This window comes from Scyliorhinus torazame, chromosome 22 (genome assembly GCF_047496885.1).
Source record: "Scyliorhinus torazame isolate Kashiwa2021f chromosome 22, sScyTor2.1, whole genome shotgun sequence".
NCBI lineage: Eukaryota > Metazoa > Chordata > Chondrichthyes > Carcharhiniformes > Scyliorhinidae > Scyliorhinus > Scyliorhinus torazame.
The window spans coordinates 40,612,592-40,630,747 of NC_092728.1; the positions used below are offsets into that span (position 1 = coordinate 40,612,592).

The window sequence follows — 18,156 nt, forward strand, 5'->3', positions numbered from 1 at the left end:
TCACCAATTCAGCAGCGACAAAAATAATAATGAAAGAGGCTAACGGAGGGGGAGGGGCAGAACCTGAAATGAGAGTCAGGCCCTATTCAGGGGGGACTGGAGGCGATACCCGAGTGGCAATCATAGAAGTTACAGTGCAGAAGGAGGCCATTCGGCCCAACGAGTCTGCACCGGCCATTGGAAGAGCACCCCATGTCTCCACCCTATCCCCATAACCCCACCCAACCTTTTTGTTTTGGACACCAAGGGCAATTTAGCATGGCCAATCCACCTAACCTGCACATCTTCGGATTATGGGAGGAAACCGGAGCACCCGGAGGAAATCCACGCAGACACTGGGAGATCGTACAGACTCGGCACAGACAGTGACCCAAGCTGTTCTGTCCCCCAAAAGCTGTGAAGGCGAAGGGCAGTTGGAGATTTCACATCAGCGATTGGCGGATGTTAATGAGGGTGTGAAAGTATATGAGGCAAGATACGGATCCGCCCAAATCCAGCTGAAACGGAGAGTAGCCTCAAGGGGCTGAATGGCCCACTTCCCGATGCTGACACTTTACCTGGGTGAGCTGCCGGTTTTGCTCTTTCAGCATGAGGACCACCTGTGGAGTGTTCCCGCGAGCCGGAATGCTGCATTGGGCATGGCACTCGGGCACATTTACTGCGGTGGACGATCTCGCCAATCTCTGTCAAACAGGAGATCAGTGTTTGAAACCACACAGACACTACAGAACGAGAGATTACGGTCACCATCCAACCATCAGAGAGAGAGAGAGGGGAAAGCTGTCACAGGATCACACAAACTGGACAAGTCGCACTTCCCACAACTTCCCAATTCACAGCAAACAGCATGCTCGTCAATCAAACACAATCGCAAGAAATTACAGACATTGTCCCTCTGCACTGTCCCCATCAAACACTCCCAGGACAGGGACAGCACGGGGTTAGATACAGAGTAAAGCTCCCTCTACACTGTCACCATCAAACACTCCCAGGACAGGTACAGCACGGGGTTAGATACAGAGTAAATCTCCCTCTACACTGTCCCCATCAAACACTCCCAGGACAGGTACAGCACGGGGTTAGATTCAGAGTAAAGCTCCCTCTACACTGTCCCCATCAAACACTCCCAGAACAGGGACAGCACGGGGTTAGATACAGAGTAAAGCTCCCTCTACACTGTCCCCATCAAACACTCCCAGGACAGGTACAGCACGGGGTTAGATACAGAGTAAAACTCCCTCTACACTGTCCCCATCACACACTCCCAGGACAGGTACAGCACGGGGTTAGATACAGAGTAAAGCTCCCTCTACACTGTCCCCATCACACACTCCCAGGACAGGTACAGCACGGGGTTAGATACAGAGTAATGCTCCCTCTACACTGTCCCCATCACACACTCCCAGGACAGGTACAGCACGGGGTTAGATACAGAGTAAAGCTGCCTCTGCACTGTCCCCATCAAACACACCCAGGACAGGTACAGCACGGGGTTAGATACAGAGTAAAGCTCCCTCTACGCTGTCCCCATCACACACTCCCAGGACAGGTACAGCACGGGTTAGATACAGAGTAAAGCCCCCTCTACACTGTCCCCATCAAACACTCCCAGGACAGGTTCAGCACGGGGTTAGATACAGAGTAAAGCTCCCTCTACACTGTCCCCATCACACACTCCCAGGACAGGTACAGCACGGGTTAGATACAGAGTAAAGCTCCCTCTACACTGTCCCCATCAAACACTCCCAGGACAGGTTCAGCACGGGGTTAGATACAGAGTAAAGCTCCCTCTACACTGTCCCCATCAAACACTCCCAGGACAGGTTCAGCACGGGGTTAGATACAGAGTAAAGCTCCCTCTACACTGGCCCCATCAAACACTCCCAGGACAGGTACAGCATGGGGTTAGATACAGAGTAAAGCTCCCTCTACACTGTCCCCATCAAACACTCCCAGGACAGGTTCAGCACGGGGTTAGATACAGAGTAAAGCTCCCTCTACACTGTCCCCATCAAACAGTCCCAGGACAGGTTCAGCACGGGGTTAGATACAGAGTAAAGCTCCCTCTACACTGTCCCCATCAAACACTCCCAGGACAGGGACAGCACGGGGTTAGATACAGAGTAAAACTCCCTCTACACTGTCCCCATCAAACACTCCCAGGACAGGGACAGCACGGGGTTAGATACAGAGTAAAACTCCCTCTACACTGTCCCCATCAAACACTCCCAGGGCAGGTACAGCACGGGTTTGATACGGAGGGAAGCTTACCTTACTCTGTCATAGAACATAACAGCGCAGTACAGGCCCTTTGGCCCTCGATGTTGCGCCGACCTCTGAAACCACTCTAAAGCCCATCTACACTATTCCCTTATCGTCCATATGTCTATCCAATGACCATTTGAATACCCTTAGTGTTGGCGAGTCCACTACTGTTGCAGGCAGGACATTCTACGCCCTTACTACTCTGAGTAAAGAACCTACCTCTGACATCTGTCCTATATCTATCTCCCTTCAATTTAAAGCTATGTCCCCTCGTGCTAGACATCACCATCCGAGGAAAAAGGCTCTCACATTCCACCCTATCTAATCCTCTGATCATCCTGTATGCCTCAATTAAGTCACCTCTTAACCTTCTTCTCTCTGACGAAAACAGCCTCAAGTCCCTCAGCCTTTCCTCATAAGATCTTCCCCCATCAAACACTCCCAGGACATGTACAGCACGGGGTTAGATACAGAGGGAAGCTCACCTTACACTGTCCCCGTCAAACACTCCCAGGACAGGTATTGTACGGGGTTAGGTACAGAGTAAAGCTCCCTCTACACTGTCCCCATCAAACACTTCCAGGACAGGTAGAGCACGGGGTTAGAGACAGAGCGAAGCTCACCTTACACTGTCCCCATCAAACACTCCCAGGGCAGGTACAGCACGGGGTTAGAGACAGAGCGAAGCTCACCTTACACTGTCCCGTCTACCCAGTCCATCTCAAGAAAAGGAGAAAGAATGAATTTCTTGCCGAGTATCTTAACCGTAAACATGGAAGAACTATTTCTTGTTAACCCAGTCTTTCAGCAACACTTCGAATGGAGGCTGGTCATCTGGGGGTGGGCTCCTTTCATCAGCATTTACCCACAGGGATCTGGACTCTGGTGAATGGACTAACATTCTCCATCGCACCTTTCACAAGCTCAGCACCTTGTAAAGGTTCTGGAGCAGTGAATTATTTTTGCTGTTAGTCACTCTTCACATGCAGAAAACACAACATTCAATCGTTCAGCTACCTCCCACAGAACCACAGATAGCTGATGATTCAGGGATAAATATTGACCAGGACACGAGGGATTGCTTGCCTGCTCTTCTTTGACATATTGCCATGGGATCCTTTACACCCAACCGGGCAGGTGGGGGAGTTCAGTTTAACGTTTCAGCTGAGAGAGATTGCAATTTCTTCACCAATCGGTCAGCACCATCCCACGGTCCTCGATTCCTTTCCTGGGCCCGGAGGTGTGGCGAATTGACCCACTGCTGCCACCTGCCGCCACCGCAGTCACCGGGCACTTCGCTGTTGAACGCTCTGCTCAACATGGGTGCGCGGCATTCCCAGGGGCACTCAGCGATTCTCGGACTCAAACACTCGGGAGTTGAGGGGCCCAAAGCATCTGTGTCGGACGGAAACAACCGCCGAGTGCACACGGAAAAGTATCAGAGGCCCATACAACCCAGAGCTCACTGACAACAGCTCACTGAGACAGAAAGGTCAGCACTGCTGCAATGCCTGTAGTAGAATTTACAGGGCAGAAGGAGGCCATTCGGCCCATCGAGTCTGCACCGGCTCTTTGAAAGAGCACCCTACCCAAGCCCACACTCCCACCCCATCCCCATAACCCAGTGACCCCACCCAACACTAAGGGCAATTTTGGACACTAAGGGCAATTTAGCATGGCCAATCCACCTAACCTGCACATCTTTGGACTGTGGGAGGAAACCGGAGCACCCGGAGTAAAACCCACGCGCACACGGGGAGAACGTGCAGACTCCGCACAGACAGTGACCCAGTGGGGAATCGAACCTGGGACCCTGGAGCTGTGAAGCAATTGTGCTAACCACTATGCTACCGTGCTGCCCAATGAATGTGATCTACCAGATTATCGATTTTTTCTGAGTTTCCCATCATTTGTGCCCATTGTTTTGTCTTGTGATGGGGATGATCTTGTAATTGCTGGACATGATGCACATAAGGGACTACGTATCCCAAATAACAGGAGCCATGCCAATTTTCTGGTAACCAAGGATACGCCTTATGGCCATAGATAAAAGGTGTGCCATTATATGCAGTCAGGTTTCCTTTTCTATCAGTCATCATTAGTCTAGTTGGTTCCCCTTTCCAGGAGCCTCCACTAGTTTGGTTTTCAATTCCTGACCAATCAAAGGTGAATATTCCTTTAGCTGTGATGTTGTTTATGGGGGGTTGCCAATTCAAGGTCTGATTACACTGACTCGCACCTACTGGATGAGTCACATTTGTTTTCTGTTTCTTAAAGCATATACCTCCTTTTGGGACTCCAACGTGATTGGGAAGGATCAAACAGGGAGGTTTATGTGTTACATTAAACCTCGGCTGCCACCACCCCTCAAACCTATTCATATCATATCCAGCTGATTTCCATTCCAACATATCCTGTGAATCTTCACCACGTCCTGTACTATTTCTTCTGAGAGCCCATTCCGCTATCTCCTCACTGGTGAATGGAGTAGGTCGCACAGGGATGCTAGTAGTCAAATAGTTAGCCATCACTCATCAGTTAGATTCTCAGATGGGTTCTAAGTGGGCAAGGTGCACGAAGACACGATGCAGCAGCTAAACTTAGCAGTTAACCTCAGCACCCTGGGGAAGTGAGCAATTGGAAGGGGAGGGAGAGCTTTGCTGCGACACAGATACAGTCAATGCAGAGATAATCTGCGGCTCAGGGACAGAGCACAGATCCAGGGATTGGTGATGGGAGGGTTAGGGGGGTAGGAAGCAGGAGGGAGGGTCAGGGCGAGGGTGAGGTGGGGGCAGGGAGGATTATTTCACCAGAACTGACCTTAGCAGAACAGGAAGTCAGGTCAGCAAGGCAGCGTTTCACTTCCTGCAGCTTGGACAGTAATTGCTCCAATCGGACCGAGTTTCCCTCAGCATCGGCGCCCTGCAGGAGGAGATGAAGAAAAAGTGATCCCTGCTCTGCACTCAAGTCCTCAATCCACAACTCGAGATTCAGCTCTCGGCAGAGAAACACCAAAGGCAGCCTGAACTGACAATCCATCTCATCCTACTCAGAGGAGCTGTAACCTTGCAAACACTCCACGGACAACTCCATTGTCAGGGCAACGGGCACAGTGAGGACAGTGGCACATGAGATTCAGGCTACTAGACTAGAAGGGCTTGAGGTTCATAAGGAGGAGGTGTTAACAATTCTGGAAAGGGTGAAAATAGATAAGTCCCCTGGGCCGGATGGGATTTATCCTAGGATTCTTTGGGAAGTTAGGGAGGAGATTGCTGAGCCTTTGGCTTTGATCTTTAAGTCATCTTTGTCAACAGGAATAGTGCCAGAAGACTGGAGGATAGCAAATGTTGTCCCCTTGTTCAAGAAAGGGAGTAGAGACAACCCGGTAACTATAGACCAGTTAGCCTTACTTCTGTTGTGGGCAAAATCTTGGAAAGGTTTATAAGAGATAGGGTGTATAATTATCTGGAAAGGAATAATTTGATTAGACATAATCAACACGGTTTCGTGAAGGGTAGGTCGTGACTCACAAACCTTATTGAGTTCTTTGAGAAGGTGACTAAACAGGTGGATGAGGGTAAAGCAGTTGATGTGGTGTATATGGATTTCAGTAAAGTGTTTGATAAGGTTCCCCACAGTAGGCTACTGCAGAAAATACGGAAGCATGGGATTCAGGGAGATTTAGCAGTTTGGATCAGAAATTGGCTAGCTGGAAGGAGACAAAGGGTGGTGGTTGATGGGAAGTGTTCAGGCTGGAGTCCAGTTACTAGTGGTGTACCACAAGGATCTGTTTTGGGGCCACTGCTGTTTGTCATTTTTATAAATGACCTGGAGGAGGGCGTAGAAGGATGGGAGAGTAAATTTGCAGATGACACTAAAGTCAGTGGAGTTGTGGACAGTGCGAAAGGATGTTACAAGTTACAGAGGGACATAGATAAGCTCCGTGTACACTGTCCCCATCAAACACTCCCAGGACAGGTACAGCACGGGGTTAGATACAGAGTAAAGCTCCCTCTACACACTGTCCCCATCAAACACTCCAAGGACAGGTACAGTACGGGTTAAATACAGAGTAAAGCTCCCTCTACACTGTCCTCTTCAAACACTCCCAGGACAGGTACAGCATGGGGTTAGATACAGAGTAAAGCTCCCTCTACACTGTCCCCATCAAACATTCCCAGGACCGTTCAGAAGAATTTTCTACATCAATGTGTCTCCCGCCCAATGATAAAAGAAGATTTCGGGATCTGGTTCTGGGGAATGTAATGGATCAAATAGATTAAATGTCAAGGGGGGGGACACGTCAGGGGCGGTTTGTTTTAGTTTCGGTTGGCTCGGTGCAGGACAAGGAAAAATGATTCCTTCGGTCAGAGCCGATGTCAATGGGATGAGGACGTATTTTACCCAATTAAACTGGAATCAAAGATTGATGGGCTGTCCTTATAAAAAAAGATTACTTGGGTACAATCGAGGAATATTGCAGTGAGGGAGGTAGGGCAAACAAATCCAGAGTTCCCTGGATGACGTGAGAGACTGCGGTGGAACAGGAAAAGATGCATAGAACAGATGTCAAGATGAGAACAGAGGTGAAACCAGCCTGGTTATAGAAAGTTCAGAGGGGAAACATGAAAGGTAAATGGAATTGAGAAGCAAAGTAAGAGTACGGGAAGAGACTGGCAGCTGACATAAAAACGGATTGAAAAGTTTTCTGTCCGTATTTCAATAGTAACAGGATCTTGTCAGAGGCGGCGGCGGCTGATTATGGACTAAAAAGGGGGGGGATGTGTGTGTGGAAAAGGAAGAATGTTGGAGGCATTAAAAGAATGCTTTGCGTGTCTTATTCAGGAAGATGCTGCTGAAGTCATAGTGACTGAGGAGCCAGTTGAGACACTGGACGGACAAAGCTAGTTGTGGCTTTCAGAGAGAATTGGATAATTAGCTAAAGGGAAAAACTGAAGGGCCACTGGGGAAGAGCGGGGGTATGTGATTAACCAAGTTGCTCTTGAAGAGAGACAGCATGGACACGAAGAGCTGAATGGCCTCTTCTTCGCTGCAAACATGTAGTTTCAGCACCAGTTAGATAAAGATTAAAGTTAAGTTCAGACTACATTGTGGCCCGGTGTCACAGTGGTTAGCACTGCTGCCTCACAGCGACAGGGACTTGGGTTCAATTCTGACCTTGAGTGATCGTCTGTGTGGAGTTTGCACATTCTCCCCGTGTCTGTGTCGGTTTCCTCCCACAGTCCAAAGATGTGCAGGTTAGGTGGATTCAGAAGGGCAAGAGGAGGCCATTTGGCCCATCGAGTCTGCGCCGGCCCTTGGAAAGAGCAGCCTACTTAAGCCCACACCTTCACCTTATCCCCGTAACCCAGTACACGGATGGCAATTGACCATGGTCAATCCACCTAACCTGCACATCTTTGGACTGTGGGAGGAAACCGGAGCACCCGGAGGAAACCCACGCAGACACGGGGAGGATGTGCAGACTCCGCACAGACAGTGACCCGAGCCAGGAATCGAACCTGTTCGACAGGCTGCTCCCCCGCTCTGTGTGTCTGGCTGATGGTTCTGTTGTGTGACGAAACAGACGGGCACTGCACTCAAAGTTGCCTGCCCGCAACCACATTCTTCTCCGTTTCCTTCTGTTGTTTTGCCACCTCCTGGTACCTCGACTCACGATGGGCTTCAATCCCACCCATCAAGGCGCTGTCGTCCCCACCACCACCTCTCCGGCGGTCGACCAGGATCAGATGCAAGCCACAGAGACTGGACTTATGAACATTTGTTTTGTTTGTTATGTTCTATGTTCTCGCATTAGACAGCGGTTTTTACATGTACATATGCAATATTGGCCTATTCTTGTAAATACACTCACATATGTCATCCAAACATAAAAAAAGGGGAGATGTCATGATATGCAGACGCACACATAATGATATACAGGCAGGCACAAACAAGCAGCTAATGGACACAGTGAACAGGACATGACCAATAAGCAGGCAGGACACTCAGGGGTGGGATCTGACTATAAAAGACACGAGGCACTCACACTCTGCCTCTTTCCATTGATGAACATCTAGAGTGTCAGTCAAGGGTGTTGTTACAATCTCACACCCCCACCACGTGGCTAAGAGCTAGTCTGGTTCAGAGTAACCACACTTAAGTTAGCAGAGTCGAACTCACAGAGAACTGTGCTATTAGTTCAATAAACCTGATTGAACTAATTTCAAGGTCTGGAGAATCTTTTTGATCTAAGCTGCATCCAGTTGCAGCCAGTGTTATACCAGTGTACCTAATACGACAACTACCATAGCTGGGAGTGCGTTCCACACCCCAACCACTCTGAGTAAAGAACCTACCTCTGACATCCCTCCTATCATCTTCCACCATGAACCATATGACCATAAGACATAGGAGCGGAAGTAAGGTCATTCGGCCCATCGAGTCCCCGCCACCATTCAATCATGGCTGATTTCAACTCCATTTACCCGCTCTCTCTCCATAGCCCTTAATTCCTCGAGAAATCAAGAATTTATCAACTTTTGTCTTAAAGACACTCAACGTCCCGGCCTCCACCGCCCTCTGTGGCAATGAATTCCACAGACCCACCACTCTCTGGCTGAAGAAATTTCTCCTCATCTCTGTTCTAAAGTGACTCCCTTTTATTCTAAGGCTCTGCCCCCGGGTCCTAATCTCCCCTGCTAATGGAAACAACTTCCCTACATCCACCCTATCTAAGCCATTCATTATCTTGTAAGTTTCTATTAGATCTCCCCTCAACCTCCTAAACTCCAATGAATATAATCCCAGGATCCTCAGACGTTCATCGTATGTTAGGCCTACCATTCCTGGGGACATCCGTGTGAATCTCCGCTGGACCTTATACTTATGCCCCCTTGTAACAGCTACATCCACCCGAGGAAAAAATCACTGAACGTCCACTCTAACTCTCCTTCTCATCATCTTATACACCTCAATTAAGTCACCTCTCATCCTCCTTTGCTCCAATGAGAAAAGCCCTAGCTCCCGCAACCTTTCCTCATAAGACCTACCCTCCAATCCAGGCAGCATCCTGGTAAATCTCCTTTGCACCCTTTCCAATGCTTCCACATCCTTCCTATCCTATAATGAGGTGACCAGAACTGCACACAATACCCCAAATGTGGTCTAACCAGGGTCTTGTACAGTTAGACCATAAGACATAGGAGCGGAAGTAAGGCCATTCGGCCCATCGAGTCCACTCCACCATTCAATCATGGCTGATTTCAACTCCATTTACCCGCTCTCTCTCCATAGCCCTTAATTCCTCGAATAAGACCAAAAGACATAGTTGCAGCATAACCTCACGGCTCTTAAACTCAATCCCCCCGTTAATAAATGCTAACACACTATAGGCTTTCTTCACGGCTCTATCCACTTGGGTGGCAACTTTGAGAGATCTATGGACATGAACTCCGAGATCTCTCTGCTCCGCCACATTCTTCAGAACCCTGCCGTTAACCCTGTAATCCGCATTCACATTTGTCCTACCAAAATGAATCACCTCACACTTATCAGGGTTAAACTCCATCCGCCACTTTTCAGCATCTTATCAATGTCTCTTTGCAGCCTACAACAGCTCTCCATATTATCCACTACTCCACCAATCTTGATGTCATCAGCAAATTTAGTAACCCAACCTTCAACTCCATCATCCAAGTCATCGATAAAAATCACAAATAGCAGGTAGGAAAGTAAGTTGCGAAAAAGGTTGGCTACAAAGGGAGATTGTCATGTGAGAGTGCCTTTAGGAAATGGGGGGTTATAAATGGGTGTGTGTATAAGTATCTGTAGTGAGAGTATCTTTAAGAAATGGGTGTTTATTACTGCAGTGATGTCAGAGAGTGGGTGGAGCTGGGCTGTCTGTCAGCTTTTTACTTTCGTTTTAGGCTGTTTGCTGCAGGGTGTGTTTTAGTTTCGTTTTCAGAGCTGGATAGCTGCAGTCACAGCCAGAAGGTGTATTAGAGTCTCTCTGTAATCTAAAATCTGTAAATCGATCCTGGTGATTTAAAACTAATAACAGTAGTGACTTTAACCTGATGTGCTTCTGGTATAAGGTGTTTTACGTCTTATGGATGTTAAAAGGAAAGCTTAAAGGATTACTTAGTGTTGTATTCTTTGGGGGTTGTATTTGAATATTTGAATTAATGGTTGCTAAGATGTTCACTGTATGTTTTAACATGGTTAACTTGAGTTCATAGAATAAGCATTGTTTTGCTTTAAAAAAATACTTTTCCATTTCTGCTGTACCACACCTGTAGAGTGTGCCGTGTGCTCCCCATACCACAATCTATTAAAAGTTGTCGGTCAGGTGAACTCCATGACACACTTTGGAGTCTCTAAACCCTGGCCCATAACAAGATAGAGAGGTGAAGTGAGTGGACTGTGATGAAGGTAGGATTTTGGATATACTGTTTTGCAAGTATTTGGTGAAGTGAAGGGTTAAAAGCCTGGGTCAGTGTGTTTGACTGCTGCATTCATGTTTCTAAAGTAATCTTGGTTTGAAAGACGACAAAGCTTTTCGGAGCCTGAGGCACAATTAACTATCGTAAAAACTTGGGAAGATGCAATTGTGCTTTGATTAAGGGGATTCCCTGGGAGGTAATTATTGAGTGACATGATGTAATTGCTGGGTGGAACTAAGGCATCAAGTATTTTGAGAAAGCTTTTTTCAGGTCTGATCTGGCTGAAACGGAGAGCAAGTAAGGCAGTTTGTTCTCACTGTAGGTTAGTTAAAAGAGATTAACGGTATTTAAAGCAATGCAGACTTGTCAGACCGGAGTCAGATCTATTCGTTAAAGCATTGTCAAGAGATCTGTTTCTCAAACAGTAACTCTGTAAAGCAAGTATTCCTCTGTATCATTGGTATTTAAGGTGGATTGAGAGCTGAGATGGTCTATTTTCTTGTTGTTTAAGTGGGAATAAAGATAGCAATTAAGGGTATTGTATTCAGTGTTGAGTAGTATTGTTTAAGTGGTAATTGTAAGCTATTTTCTGGTGTGATGTTAAAGATTTTAATAGTGTGTCAGCAATAAAGTTTGTTTTAATGTCCATATCCCTATTTTGTGTGAAATCACTCCTGGAGTGGGGTATCCCTTTCCTCACAGTCTTACAAAATGAAAATAAAATATTGGGGTTTCTGTCCGGTCTCCTAGCCACTGTTGGGGAATGTTCCAGGATCGTAATAGGGCAAAAATCTGGCAAATGGAGAACGATGTGGGAAAATGTGAAAGTGTCCATTTTGGCAGGAAGAATACAAAAAGCATAGCATCTAAATGGTGAGAGAATGCAGTGCTCTGAGATGCAGAGGGATCTGGGTGTCCTAGCTCATGAATCACTAAAAGCTGGTATGCAGGTACAACAAGTGATTAGGAAAGCTAATAGAATGTCATTGTTTACTGCAAAGGGAATTGATTACAAAAGTAAGGGAGGTTATGGTTCAGTTGTACAGGGTATTGGTGAGACCACATAGAATTGCTACAGAAGTACAGAAGGAGGCCATTCGGCCCATCAAATGTACTCAATCTCTCTGAAAGAGCACCCTACCCAAGCCCACTCCCCTGCCCTATCCCTGTAACCCCACAACTCCACCTAACATTTATAAGGGAGAACTTAGAATGGGCAATCAACCAAACCTGCACATCTTTGGATTGTGGGAGGAAACCCTCGCAGACACGGGGAGAACATGCAAACTCCACAAAGACAGTCACCCAAGGCTAGAATTGAACCCATGTCCCTGGCGCTGTGAGGCAGCAGTGCTAGCCATTGTGCCACCATGCCTCCCATCTGGAGTATTGTGTACAGTATTGGTCTCCTTATTCAAGGAAATATATAAATGCGTTAGAAGGCGTTCATAGACGGTTTACTAATCAGGGGGTCGGTTTCGCTCAGTTGGATGGTTAGCTGGCTTCTGATGCAGAATGAGGCCAACAGTGGGAGTTCAATCCCCGTACCGGCTCAGGTTTTTCATGAAGGCCACGCCTTTTCAACCTTGACCCTCACCGGAGGCGTGTTGACCCTCCGGTTTAATCATCACCTATCGGCTCTCCCTCTCAAGGGGGAAAGCAGCCTATGGTCATCTGGGACTTTGGCGACTTTACTTTCTTTGACTAATACCAGGAAAGGGCGGGTTGTCTTGTGAGGAAAGGTTGGAGAGTTTAAGTTTGTATCCACTGGAGTTTATCAGAGTCAGAGGCGACTTGATTGAAACCTTTAAGATGCTGAGGGGTATTGATAGGATGGATGCGGAGAGGATGTTTCCTCTTGTTCGAGAATCTAGAACCAGGGGTCACTGTTTAAAAATGAGGGGTCACCCATTTAAAATGTAAATGAGGACATTTCTCCCAGAGGGTAGTGAGTCTCTGGAACTCTCTTCCTCAAAAGGCAGTGGAAGCAGAGTCTTTAAATATTTTTAAGGCAGAACTGGATAGAGTCTTAATTAACAATAGGGTGAAAGATTATCGGGGATTGGCAGGAATGTGGAGTTGAGGTCACAATCAGATCAGACATGACCTTATTGAATGGCGGAGCAGGCTCGAGGGGCCTGGTGCTCCGAGCTCATACGTTCGTATGTAGAATCCCGGAGAAACCACTTTATGCGGAGAACGGTGAGAATGTGGAACCCCCCTCCCACAGGGAGCGTCTGAAGTGAATATTATTGATGTATTTAAGGGAGGTTACAGGCAGGAGGAGGGTTCGATGATAGATTTAGAGAAAGATGGGGAGACGAGAAAAAACACATCTCAAACCAGCAGAATGATTTGCTAATTGTACTCAAAGCAGAAAATAGATTCCTCAAAGTTTATACAAAGAGCAGGAAATGTGCCAGGAGTTTGGTTTGCGTCACTGTGCTTCAGTCACTGCACAGAGATCCAGGACCTACTCACACTTCCAGCGGGTGACTTGATGTTCCTCTGGCGTTCCCAGGTTTCCTGGATCTGTTGGATGTACCAGCCTCGGGCAGAATCCACCATCTCTAAACCCTGCAGCAAGGCATCCTTCTCTCGTTCCAGCTCCTTCATGCATTTGAGCTGCAGAAGCATCAAAACAGTGTCAGGAATATTTTTTTATTTAAATAATCTTTATTCTCACAAGTAAGTAATGAAGTTACTGTGAAAAGCCCATAGTCGCCACATTCCGGCGCCTGTTCAGATACAGGGAGGCAGAATTGAGAATGTCCAAATTACCTAACAGGACATCTTTCGGGACTTGTGGGAGGAAACCGGAGCACCCGGAGGAAACCCACGCAGAAAACGTGCAGACTCCGCACAGCCAGTGACCCAAGCCGGGAATTGAACCTGGGACCCTGGCACTGTGAAGCAACAGTGCTACCCACTTAACCGGCCAATCACAGCACAGCCCAGGAACTGTACCACCAACCAGCCAATCACAGCATAGGAACCGTACCGCAAACCAGCCAATCATAGCACAGGAACCGTACCCCAAACCAGCCAATCACAGCAGAGTATTAAATGAAAATAAAATATCTGTCAGTTATGGGACAGGGACAGTGAATGAATATAGCCACTTACATTCGTATAGAACCTTTCACATTCCCTTCAAGGGCCTGGAAAGGGGAGACCCCAGGGGGTTGCCCTGGCTGGAGGTTTAGAACATGAGGGCACAGTCTCAGGATTACGGGCTGACTGCTTCAGATTGAGATGGAGAAATGTCTTCACTCAGTCGCTTTGGAATTCTCTGTCACAGCTGTATTCTCGGCTGGGATGGACAGATGTGTCATCTCTCAGAGGAACATGGGATATGGGGATCAGGTGGGAAAGTGAATTGAGGCAGACAATGAGCCACAGTCATAATGAATAGCAGAGCAGGCTCGAGGCCTGTCCCTGCAACTATTTCTTAGGACATCCCAAATTCTTTAACAACCAATTTGGTGCTGCAAGTATAACAAACGTTATTTTGGGAATGCAGCAGTGAAGCCAGCAGTGAGATCCTTGGGCTGAGGGCCTGCCCGCCCCTTGCAGACCCCTCCCCCACACCCAGGTACATGGCTGTTGCAGCTGAATAACGATGAGAGATGATAGCCCTGACTGGGCTGTGACTCACCCTGTCATAATCGACCCCACTGGTTATAGTGTGACGCCTGAGCTCACTCCGATTTCGGGCCTGTCGCCGGCTCGACGTTATTCCGCCACAGGTGGTCTCGCTTTGGTAGCGGCCCATGGGCCTCCCATCTGCAGGTGTGGAAAGATGATCAAATTAAAACTATCACAAAGTCCAAGGTGCCAACACTCCGCGCCCACATCTCCTCGGGTTGCCACAGGTCAATCCTCCAACACCAATGCACAGTGGCAACCGTGTGTACCAGCTAAAAGAGGCACTGCAGTAACTCGCCAAGGTTCCTTAGTCAGCACCTTCCAAACCCACCACCGATACCATCTAGAAGGACAAGAGCAGCAGATACCTGGGAACCCCACCACCTGGAGGTTCCCCTCCAAGTCACTCACCACGAGTAAAAAGGACATGCTCAAAAGAATGGAGTTTGCTGGATGAACAGATTAAATAAAGAAACTTAAAATGTAGGCACGTGAGAAAGTGAGGGCAAGCAGTGCCAGAAGTAGTCAGAGGGAGTGGGCAGGTGGGAAAGGACATTAGACAGACTGGACAGGAACTGGAAAGAACAAATAATGCCAAAGGAAACAGTTAAGACTTTTGTGCGGTCATAAGAAATAGGATGAGTAGGCAGTTCCACTGATCGAGTCTGTTCATTAAGATCACTCAGCAGACAAACCCTCCCGGGTGTGGCTACCTCCCTTAACTCACATTAAGAGTTACAGGGAGGTAGCCACACCCAAGGTACAAGACAAGAGTAGTTGGGTTACAGTCAGGGGAAAGAAAACGAACGGGCAGACAGTGCAGGGATCCCTCATGGCCGTTCCCCTTCAAAACAAGTATACCATTTCGGATGACCTACCGGGGAAGGCCCTAGTGGCCAGGTCTCTGGCACTGAGTCTGGCTCTGTGGCTCAGAAGGGAAGAATAGATAAGTAATAGTGATAGGAGACTATGGTTAGGGGAATGGATAGGAGATTCTGTGGTCGCGAGCGAGACTCCGGGAAGGTATGTTGCCTCCCAGGTGCCAGGGCCAGGGATGTTTCGGATCGTGTCTACAGGATTCTTAAGGGGGAGGGGGAGCAACCGGAAGTTGTGGTGCACATTGGCACACGACATAGCTAAGAAAAGGGATGAGGATCTAAAAAGTGATTTTAGGGAGTTAGGTTAGAAGCTAAAGAGCAGGACAAGCAGAGTAGTAATCTCAGGATTGTTGCCGGTGCCACGTGCAAGTGAGGCAAGGAACAGAGAGCGAGTGCAGCTAAACACGTGGCTACAGGGCTGGTGAGGAGGGAAGGCTTCAGATATGTGGATCATTGGGATATCTTCTGGGGAAGGTGGGACCTGTACATGAAGGACGAATTGCACCTAAACTGGAGGTTTGCTAGAGCTCTTCGGGAGGGTTTAAACTAGTTTGGCAGGGGGATGGAAACCAGAGCTATGGATCAGAGGATAGGGTAGCTGTTGAACAGGCAGAAGTAGTATGCAGCAGGTCTGTGAGGAAGGATAGACAGTTGAGAGGGCAAAGTTGCACTCAGTGGAATGGGTTAAGGTGTGTCTGTTTCAATGCAAAGGGTCAGGAATACGGGAGATGAACTTAGAGCATGGATCAGTACTTGGAACTACGATGTTGTGGCCTTTACGGAGACATGGATTTCACAGGGGCCGGAATGGTTTTTAGATATTCTGGGGTTTAGATGTTTTCAGAAGAATAGGGAGGGAGGTAAATGAGGAGGGGGAACGGCACTGTTAATTAGGGAGTGTCCCACAGCTGCAGAAAAGGAGGTAGTTGAAGAGGGTTTGTCTACTGAGTCATTATGGGTGGAAGTCAGTAACAAGAAAGGAGCAGTCACTTTATTGGGAGTTTACTATAGACTTCCCAAGAGCAGCTGAGAGATAGAGGGACAGATTGGGCGGCAGATCTTGGAAAAGTGCAGAAGTAACAGAGTTGTTGTCATGGGTGACTTCAACTTCCCTAATATTGACTGGAACCTCCTTAGTGCAAATGGTTTGGATGGAGCAGATTTTGTCAGGTGTGTACAGGAAGGATTCCTGGCTCAATATGTAGATAGGCCAACTAGGGGGGAGGCCATATTGGACTTGGTGCTCAGCAACGAACCAGACCAGGTGTCAGATGGGAGAGCATTTCGGTGACAGTGACCACAACTCCTTGACCTTTACCATAGTCATGGAGAGGGATAGGAACAGACAGTATGGGAGGTATTTAATTGGGGAAAGGGAAATTATACTGCTATTAGACAGGAGCTGAGGAGCATAAAGTGGGAACAATTGTTCTTGGGGAAATGCACAACAGTAATGTGGGGGTTGTTTAAGGAACACTTGCTGCGAGTGCTGGATTCCCGTAACAGCCTCCCCGAACAGGTGCCGGAATGTGGCGACTAGGGGCTTTTCACAGTAACTTCATTTGAAGCCTACTTGTGACAATAAGCGATTTTCATTTTCATTTCGGATAGTTTTGTCCCACTGAGACAAGAAAGGAATGGTAAGGTGAAGGAGCCTTGGTTGACAAGACAAGTGGAGCTGACGTAAGGTTGAGGAAGCAAGGATCTGACTCGGCCCTAGAGGGTTACAAGGCAGCCAGGAAGGAACTCAAAAATGGACTGTGGAGAGCTAGAAGGGGGCATGAAAAAGCCCTAGCGGGAAGGGTTAGGGAAAAGCCCAAGGCGTTCTACACTTATATGAGAAATAAGAGGATGATCAGAGTGAGAGTAGGGCTAATCAGGGAGATTGGAGGGAACTTGTACCTAGAGTCTGAGGAGATGGGGGAGACCTTCAATGAATATTTTGCTTCAGTATTCACTAGAGAGAGGGACCTTGTTGCTCATGAGAACAGTGTGAACCAGGTTAATAGACTCGAACAGGTTGATATTAAGGAGGATGTGCTGGAAATTTTGAAAAGCATCAGGATAGATAAGTCCCCTGGGCCTGACGGGGTATTCCCAAGGTTACTACGGGAATCGAGGGAGGAGATGGCTGCGCCGTTGGAGATGATCTTTGCGTCCTCACTCTCCACTGGAGTAGTACCGGATGATTGGAGGGAGGCAAATGTTGTTCCCCTGTTCATGAAAGAGAATAGGGAAATCCCTGGGAATTACAGACCCATCAGTCTTACATCTGTGGTGAGCAAAATATTGGAAAGGATTCTGAGAGATAGGATTTATGATTATTTAGAAAAACATAGTTTGATTAAAGATAGTCAGCATGGCTTTGTGAGGGGCAGGTCTTGCCTCACAACCCTCATTAAATTCTTTGAGGATGTGACGAGACACAATGATGAAGGTCGGGCAGTGGATGTGGTGTATACGGATTTCAGTAAGGCATTTGATAAGGTTCCCCATGGTAGGCTCATTCAGAAAGTTAGGGGGCATGGGATACTGGGAAATTTTATTGTCTGGATACAGAATTGGCTGGCCGAAAGAAGACAGCAAGTGGTAGTGGATGGAAAGTATTCCGCCTGGAGGTCGGTGACCAGTGGTGTCCCGCAAGGATCTGTTCTGGGACCTCTGCTCTTTGTGGTTTTTATAAGTGACTTGGTTGAGGAAGTGGAAGGGTGGGTTAGTAAGTTTGCCGATGACACGAAGATTGGGGGAGTTGTAGATAGTGTTGAGGATTGTTGCAGGTTACAGCAGGACATTGACAGGATGCAGAGCTGGGCTGAGAAGTGGCAGATGGAGTTCAACCTTGAAAAATGTGAAGTGATTCATTTTGGAAGGTCGAATTTGAATGCGGAATACAGGGTTAAAGGCAGGATTCTTGGAAGTGT

General features: G+C 47.7%; 1 protein-coding gene across 2 annotated transcripts in view; it reads right to left on the bottom strand.

The window, feature by feature from the left end:
- The window catches only part of sapcd2 (suppressor APC domain containing 2), a 48,735-nt gene that overhangs the window by 8,052 nt on the left and 22,527 nt on the right, over positions 1-18,156 (bottom strand). The window contains exons 3-6 of one of the 2 annotated variants that reach the window (XM_072488088.1): positions 14,368-14,495; positions 13,191-13,334; positions 5,086-5,187; positions 558-683 (exon numbers count right to left, since the gene is read on the bottom strand). In XM_072488088.1, coding sequence (XP_072344189.1) covers positions 558-683; positions 5,086-5,187; positions 13,191-13,334; positions 14,368-14,495 — 500 coding nt within the window. The remainder of the gene's footprint in view (positions 1-557; positions 684-5,085; positions 5,188-13,190; positions 13,335-14,367; positions 14,496-18,156) is intronic. The other variant, XM_072488089.1, reaches the window with a different exon arrangement.